Here is a 9,086-nt window from a genome sequence, read left to right as displayed (position 1 = left end):
TACCCTGATCACGCTTCATCTAGTTTTTATCACTTGTTTTTTATGCCTGTAAATGACAAAGAAGTTAGCCTAATAGGAAAAAATATTTTATTATTGTGAGGACGGGAGCGAGCGGCAAGCCGCATCGCCCGTTGAGAAAGCGAAAGCAAGATGCTCGCCTCGTTTGACGCACTTTCGCAAAGAAGTCTGGCCACTTACTTAGACGTACAAGCTCTTGGCCAAGCTCGAAGCCGATCCAATATAGCTCGTAGTCGCTTTTTTTTTTTTTTTTTTAGCTGGCGCTGCACAGACTGAGCAGACGGAGTTCCTTCGCCTGTTTGTCTGTGTTATCGTTTCTCGGCTGGGGCGAAGGAATGTCCCAAATAAGGGGACGACGATGCGTGCAATGAGCAACGTCCGTCGAGGTCGAGTTAATCGTGTTTATTGTGTGCCTTACTGGACAACGTCGTGACGGCCTCAAGAGGCTCGAAGCTAATGCTCCTCTCGGACGATGAGTAAGCGGTCGGAACGATTGCCCGCTGAGCGGCCGACGGTCGAGGGCTCGGACAGACCCAGCCGATCGCCGGCCGACGGCGGCGATTTGGACGCGGACGCTGACGAACTCGAGCGGTTGCGCTGTTCGAGCGTGCAAACAGAGCAAGTGATCGCCGAGCGCAACCGACGCAACGCTCGGCAGCCCAGTGCTGGTTACCCGGGATTGGCGTTCGGCGGCTCCATCTTCTCGTCCAACACGCTGATGCGCTTCAGGATAATCGCCAACGAGCTGCACAACATCACCAACGTGCAGCTCAAGCGCGCCGAAGGCGAAGTGTCTGCGCTGCGCAACCGCATCAACGCGCTAGAAGAGAACCTGAGTCGCGAAGAGACTGAACTGCGCCAGGCGAGTCGGGAGGTGTCAGTCGCCAGGATGGAAAGTCAACAAGACGACGACGACGGCAACGAAGGGGACGGTGAGATGTCCCTGATCGACACTCAGCTGATCGAGTCTAAACTCAGGTACGAGGCCATGGCCCGGCAAATCGCTCTCATCGATGCCCAGTTCGAACCGACCAAGCCAGCAGCTTCGCCGTGTGGTGCCGAAAACGACTCAAGCTCTGTGGCGTCGACGTCAGACGCCGCACCTGTTTGACTGTACTGCTGTGTTTCGCATCGTCAACTGCGGGGCGGAAATGTAAGCATGTTGTTGCCGTGTGTGGCCACAGAAGTAACGCTCGCAACGCTTTTAAGGTTGGTAAAGTAGGAAAATTGCGGGCGTTAAATGGCATGTGATATGTAACGAATCCCACACCAGTTGGGCGTTTTGGTGGTTTGATCGAAAGCAGGTTGAAGATGGCCGAAAGTAGCGCTGTCGCTGCACCTACGAGTGGCTCAATATTTTATCATGTGTGTGCCCCCTGCATCAATATACCTATTCTTAAACTCTTAACTTCGCTCAAGTGCAGTAGGTGTTCCTGTTTGCTCTGCTGTTAAAGGGCTTCCAGCTATCCTGTCATTGCTGGAGGAGCATGCTGGTGTTGACAGTCGCTCATGACAGTAAAGTGAACTCACTGAGGCATATGTACTTGGGCTTGCAGCCAGTGGCAACCACAAAGCCAAACACTAATATCATGCAGAGTATGAAAAAAAAATGCTAGAAGCAAAACACTGATATCATGCAGAGTAGGAAAAAAAAAACTGCTAGAAGCAGCTCGAAAAGCTTTGTAGGGTGTGCGACAGCAACTTCTGGTGTTATAAAGTGCATAAAGCAATATTGAATTGCAATTGGAGAAATGGATTTGAGTGCAATATTTGGAGAAGGCAGTAATGTAGCAATTATTTGTCTTATTTAGGCAATGGAGCATGACATTCTAGTTCTTCCCTTATAGGTTAGCCATATCTCTTCAAAAAGCAGTATGGCTACACCAGATGTTAGAAATTTTATATATATTTATTATTCTTGAGTTGACTATTTTATATCATGTTTATCTCGGTGACTGTTGCAACTGCAATGGGGCCATCAACAATGATCTGAATGGGGAATATCTTCGTATAGAATGGAAGGAATATTGCAAACTTTTTATTGGTGTTCATCAATGCTTGAAAAGCATGCTAATGAGTATCATTGTCCAAGCCACGGAGCAAAAATGGTCCAAGCATACTGTGCCTCGTTTTTTTTTTTGTCGCTTTGTGACACAGCAGCATAATCTTCTTTCTGTGCTTTTAGTGGCAGTCTTTGTACGACGAGTGCACATGCAGATATCGCAAAACAAACGTGCCAACTCAGCCTTCCGCTCATGATAACATCGAGCTCTTACTCCGCTTATCTCTGGCACCAACACTTCAAAGGCTGTTTTTAGGAAAGCTCTTTCTGTCTAGTGCCTGAATCGTGTTGTGGCATCTCTAGATTACAGTATTTTCTTAATCCACGTGGAGCTTTTGACATGTGTATAATTGTACTCTCAAAAGTTCTGCAGCCACAACTGGAGAAACCTCTTTTAGCAGCGAGGACAATGTCAGTTTTTATGATGCATTCTTTTTTTATATATGCTGTCTGCTACCCAAAAGCAAGTGCCTTAAGTCAGGCCCTATGCACAGTCAGAGATGTCTGAAATCTCTGAACAGGGAGATATCATAGCCTTTGTGCCTTACACTTTATATGCTCAGAGAGATATCATAGCCTTTGTGCCTTAAATATTATACAATTATTTTCGTGTGACATAATTGTGAGAAAACTATTTCTAAAATTGCTAAATATATATGGGACATCAAGTATACACAGTAGACCTGAGGCGATGATGTCTAAGTAGCTGTGCAATGCAGAACGTTTTGACCATACGGACATAAAAATCACTCCAGCCTAGTTATGTTTTCCCTGCGATTTAAGGCTGCTTTGTAATAATGTGTATTGTGTATTTTAGGAATACCGTGAGTGCCTGAATGATGATGTGCCTTGTAAACATGTAAAGTTGCACAAAGAAATTTGTTGTGATGGATAAGGAATGTTCATATGTATAGTGCTACCTACAGAAACTTTTTGAACATGGGAAGTCTATGAATGTTTAAAGTCATGGGCAGACACTGAGAGAATTCAGAGCATGCATATTTGTAGCTTTTGTAGTGCTCCTCTGAATTTTTGTATGTGAAACCAAACCGTTTGGTAAATCAGTTTTAAAGTGATACCTTGTTCAGCTACATGTGTTCAATTTGCTTTCAGCATATCTATTGTAGTGATATATATTGTTTCCCACGTCGATTCTGTGCTGTTACAAAAAATATGAGGCTTCAGTTGAAAAGTTCATATTGCAGGTTTTTAGTTTGTTGAAAATTGACTGGTACACTACAAAGGAAATTATTTGTCACTGTAGCAATTATTCATGGTTTAGTGTAAAAAAAAGTCAAACACTGTTGTATATTAAAAATGAGAAGCTGTGTTTGAACAAGATAGCAGTTTTAGAGTACTGAAGCGGCACTCAATTGGTACAGTTATGCTCGCAGTTAGACAGAACTCATCTTTATAATGTATAGATACGGTGTTTTCTTTCTGTCTTGCTGCAACGCTATTTGGCATGTCATGGTTACACATACCAAAGACTGTGGTTAATGTAAGCTGTGTGCATAGTCAGTTTATGGAAGTGCTGCACTATTTAGTGTCCTGATGGCACTGTCTTGAGGAGTTTATTGAATACAGCCTTTAAACCTCATAGAGCAGCCTTTATATCTTTTGATCTTTACAACACCAGTGGCATTTTGTGATTACGGCCACATGTTAGTTCCTTGCTTAGTACTGCCGCGGTATCCACAGCATTTTGCCTGGGTGGCAGCTCTCGCATGGCTCCGAGATTGAAACTCGGCATTGCGACTCTTGTGCTTTCGAAGTAGTGTCACGAGCATGTCATGCAACAATTCCTGCCTCAGTTTTCTTGTACTCTCTTGCCAATTTTAGTGTTTGCATATGTTAACTGTTTGTATTTTAGCCTCACAGTGTGAGTTACAGTGGTCCTAACCACCAGGGTAGAGAGACACTAAAGGGACGTCAAAAGTCAAGATTACTTGTCGTATTTTTACAAATTGCAAACATGTTGGCTTTACCAGGGGCACAGGTTTTATAAACTAGGGAATTGTACTTGAAGAGAAGTCGCAGTACCAGCTTAAAGATTACCACAGCAGCGTTCTTTCACGTAATCTCATCAACAACTGACAGCACAGGCAAGCTGAGTCCGAACCATTTTCACAGGGTGAGGAAGAGTTGTCCAGAAACTCGCATTTTCCTCCTTTATAGTGTGTAAACGGCCTAAATTACACGTGCAGATATGCGCAAAGCAACTCAGAACTCGCGTGTCGATGCAAGGGCTAGTGTTTGCGCATTTGTGTTGTCAAACCAGAGAGCTCCGTCCTCCAAGCAACATGGCTGTGGCCATAAGAAAACTGTCGATACCTTGAATATGCTTTGATATCGACCTTCGGGAGGCCTTTCTTTCTTACTCCTTTTCGTAGTGTATACGCTCAAAATTGCAGAAACAATATGGCGCGAGATAACTTGCATAATTCAGGATTAATGGTCAAAAGTGCGGCCATTGTGGTTACTGCATAAATGATTATTTGTTGCGTTTGATCTATTGTTTCCCTTTAGTGTCGTCTGGTGGGCTATTGTGCTTATAGAATTTTAAGCAAAAGTCACGAGTAGTGAGTTATTCAAATGGACATGTTGCATCTAATAGGTAGTTACTAGTATGTATACTCGCAGCTGCAGCATTGCAGTTCAACCACTGTCGAATATAACAACGTTGGACGATCATCCCTGCAGCATTGCATAACTTGAATGAAGATAGTGAGACAGCTATTATGACAGTTTGCAGACAGCTGCTGTCTACCCATGGCACTCGTCGCATTTTTATTACTCTCAGCATTGGGTGAAACGCGAGTGTTCATACTGAGCGTGTGTTACTGAGTGTATATGTTTTTAATGGGCTGTGAAATGTTATTGTGTGGTTTGGTCCGTAGCACTTTGTTGTGACAATGCAGCACCGTGTTTTACGAAAACCAGCATACCTTATCCGTTAAATGTCACTGTTATAAAGGTGCAAAGTGAAATATCCACTACTAAAATTTGCGAAATTATGCGTCGTGATACAGAACAGGGTGTCGAGCGTGTGTGTTAGTCTGCCTAAAAGAACTGTATTTCTAAGGAAAAAGAAGCAATAAGTTGCAGAAATATGGATATATGCTCTTCGATACTCGCATGATTTGAAAGTCTGTTCACCTGGTAGAACTATAAAACGAACAAAACTTCAAATCTATAGCAGTTTGCTTGAACATTGTAGTGAAAAAAAAAAAAACACTGCCGTGCAACCACATGCATATTAAATATAGAATGTTTCTGTAGTAATTTAGTATGAAAGCCAATCTTCAAAGCATTTAGTAAATGCAACCATGGAGAACTATTATATTTACAAGAGCAATAACATTGTGTTACAAGAGCGCTGGGAGAACAGTCTTTATATTCCTTGCTACGGCAACATGGTCTGTTCAGCATATGTCAGTTTTATTGTTGAAAGTTAGTCCCATTGCCAGTACGCCATCCCGGTGCCGTTTACGGATTCTTGTTACGGAAGTGTGCGGATTTATGTAAGACCTGTTCCCTACAATAGAACTTAGTCGCAGGTGAGAATGTATTGCATTATCTATAATGATTACATTGGTGACATCATTTACTTGTCCTTTAGTGCGTTGTGTGCATAGGCGTAAGCGAGTTTCTTTTAGGGGGGGGGGGGGTATCCCGTGTTCGATCGCCGGTCAAGGCGACCGAATTTAATTGGTTTCCACACGTGTGTGTCAGGTGCGAGTATATACTAACCATTCGTTAGTGTGAAACTTTACGAGTGCGACAACCCATTAGCTTCCGTAGACACGCTTACATCTCGGTTTATCTCCGTGCAGCTATAAGATCCTTCTAAGTGACGATTGATTGGATTGCGCTCGTCGAAAGCATTGAAGCGCTTGTCGAACCACGATGCAGTTTAAAGCACGAAGAGTTATCAATCGAAGTAGCTTTTCATCGGTGTGAAATTCGCGGAAGCTCCTTAAATTCGAGTATACACGGTACACGGTGGTTGAACGAATGCTGCATCGATTTACGCGTTTTATTGTAAAACTCCCTGCTGTCGCGCGTCGCTTTGGCCGTGACGCACATTGTGAAATTCTCGAACATCTGAGTTACAAGTTCGATTGTGCTTGCACGCATTATCGCGAACGACATGTTGCGTGCATTCTCTTCTCGTGGACAAAGAAAAAAGCAAAGTGCAAGGAAAGAAGTCGTTGCCTAATTTTTCTTGCGTATGCGTGCGGCGGAGACCCCGCGTTTCGAACCACTTTCGCCCGTGACGAATCGCTGTGCCGGTTCGCGAAGAAAGCGTGTCGCACCGCGTGGGACGGACGCCCTCGCGCAGATGCATTGTTATGTTGTACATCCCCCGTTCCTTCTTTATTTTTTTTTGTGCATTGTTACGTGAACTCGTTGTTGGAAAGCAGTAAGAGACGCGCGCGCCGAGGAATTGTCGTTTTGCTTATACCTATAAATTTTCGAAGAGCGGTAAATGTAAATGTTGTATCGTCTGCGGTGTTTTTGATTATTTTGTATATGTATATAAAAATTTACATTAAAGATGTCTGAAAGTGTGGTTTCTTTTTTTTTTTTACTGTTCCGTCACAGAACGTACCAAACTGACATCGCATTGCTGGTCTACTTTTTGCTCTACCGTGCATGTGTAAGAGTGGGGATAGGGAAGAAACATGCAATGCTTATGCAAAGGCACATTATGCAATAAAAAAAGGTAAATATGTTTTTTTTTTCTTCTACAAATGCTGCTTTCAGTGTTTTGTGAATCACTAAATGAAGTATTCTGATTATGGTGTTCGGAAGTCGACTGCATGGCGCGCATGGCAGCAGACAAGAATTAGTGCACATACAATTTAATAGGCCTCTATTTTGTCCTCTTAGTCCTCGGTGAAAATAGAACTTAGCACACACTTTGTAATCTGACTGGTAAATATGTTCTAAACCTGTTGGAAATACACGCTAATTAACGCCGATTTCTATGTGGTATAGGTTACATCGAAGGGAGTCTCGGAAGGAAAAAAACTTGTAACTGAGTGTTGATTGAGTTACGTAGAATGTGTGACGGAAGTGACGCAGCAGGAGATATTGCGCATGAGCGCAGCCACCTCTAACGTTGCACATTGTACATAGAAACACAGTTCGTTTTGTCCGAATAGTGAGGCATGGTGTGATGACAGTACGTATCTTCATCGATTTCCGTAGAGTTAGTATAAAACATTGCGGTCCGTTTTGTGATATTTACGAGACCTGGCGCTTTTCGGCCCTCCTAGCGGCCAGGTACTCCTGTATCTCGAGTCTCCTGTAGTGCTGCCGCCAGTTGGCGGACACGATGGCCAGGTACGCGCAGAAGTTGACCAGTACGGTGACGAGAGTAAACCAGGAGGCGTCGGACATGCCCAAAACTTTGAGGTGAAAGAGAAAAAAAGAAAATCAATCACTCTGCAAACGTCATATACATGAAAAAAATACACGTTTTCGCCTGTACTGCACCATGCAGCCCTACCCATCGCGCATATATGCCTACAAACTAGTTACTACTGCGGACTTTCAATCGAAGTCTGTCACAACCTACTGAACCCAGTATACGACAATTGCCCACAAGACGACACCATACATCGCTCTGCACAATGCTTACACTATAAACTTTGGCTCTGCCTGCGTTACTATGCCCTGTGACTGTATAGTCTTTAAATTGAAAAGCCAAACAGTTGTTGTGGTCTAGCGTAACAAAAATCACCATACGATTAAGAGAGACGCCGTTGTGCACGGCTCCGGAAATTTCAACCACTTGGGGTTCTTTAACATGAACCTGAATTTAAGCATATGGGCCTCCAACGTTTTCGCCTCCATCGCCTCAAGTCCTGAAAATGAGGTGGAGCATTTGCAAGATTACTATTCGGGCCAGACCGTATGCATTTGTGGACTGCGCTCTCACAGGTTGCCACCGGCTTCATCACATTTGCCTGGGATGTTCTTAGAGAGGTATACGAAAAAATATAGAGAAGGGGAGGGGTGCAGCAAATCATGCTGATGACTGCACTGAACGAACTTCGATGGCGTACACATATGTGTCGTGCAAATATGAAAAACCAACAGGATCTGCTACTGAGCTAAAATAGCGTTTCTTTAACGCTTTCAACGTTTTTTTTTTTTTCAACGTCTTTGCTCCGAACCGGGACAAGGACATTGAAGCGTCTGTCTTCACGTCCCTCAAGAGTATCTGTACGTATCCAATCGTCGACCCGCGCGATAGACCGGACGTCGGAGGTAAACTTGTTGGTACGAACACGCACACTGTGTGCCTCTAATCGCGTTAATAATTTGATCCACTGTATAGCGCATCCTATCATTGTGAACCGGGAGCTCGTAGCGGCCCCGAGAACGTCGTTTAGCTAACTCAAAGCGAGTGCTTGCTTATTTAGACCAATCCTGCGAGGTCGTAGCCAGAATTTCGTTTTCAAGTGGTACAGACGGGTGGTTCAAGCACCTTTTGTGCACGTTTGCAAGTGTGTTTGTAAGTGCGCGTGTCCATATTTATAAACATGTGAAGTATAAAATTTCGGGGAAGAGTAGTCCTTTCTAATCCCCGTCCCCGCTGTTCCTGGTATACGCCAGTATAGTTGATCCTTGCAACTCTTCGCAGAATGTTGCATTGTCTGCACACCGGGGGTTGGCAACCTTTTGAGGCAGAAGGCCAATTTGCATGAAGCTAGCACTGTGGGTGTCTGACGTCATATTGAAGGGGGAAGCGGACTGTGTGGAAAGAATTCGGCGAACTGACATTAATGAACCGAACTGCCCACGTTGTGGCAAATTTTTTTTTTTCTAAATTCTGTTTTGAGGCAATCTTTCTTTGTTCCTGTCAAAGGCCTCTGACGTCAGAAGTGTAATGCTGGCCTTCAGAAAAGAAGTTACGAGGGGAAGAGAATATAAAAGATACAAGGGGCCGGATAACACTGCCCGGTGGGCCACATGCGGCCCTCGTGCCGCT

The 9,086-nt window shown here is 44.0% G+C and overlaps 1 protein-coding gene across 1 annotated transcript; it reads left to right on the top strand.

The window, feature by feature from the left end:
• The first annotated feature begins 263 nt into the window (after positions 1-263).
• LOC119170385 (uncharacterized) lies at positions 264-6,818 on the top strand. The gene is made up of 2 exons (XM_075876327.1): positions 264-1,171; positions 6,689-6,818. Exon 1 carries the CDS (start codon positions 491-493, stop codon positions 1,127-1,129), a length of 639 nt encoding a protein of 212 aa, XP_075732442.1. The 5' UTR covers positions 264-490; the 3' UTR covers positions 1,130-1,171; positions 6,689-6,818.
• Positions 6,819-9,086: the final 2,268 nt, after the last annotated feature.

Source organism: Rhipicephalus microplus, chromosome 2 (genome assembly GCF_043290135.1).
Source record: "Rhipicephalus microplus isolate Deutch F79 chromosome 2, USDA_Rmic, whole genome shotgun sequence".
NCBI classification, from domain to species: domain Eukaryota; kingdom Metazoa; phylum Arthropoda; class Arachnida; order Ixodida; family Ixodidae; genus Rhipicephalus; species Rhipicephalus microplus.
This window is presented reverse-complemented; position numbering and strand designations above follow the sequence as displayed.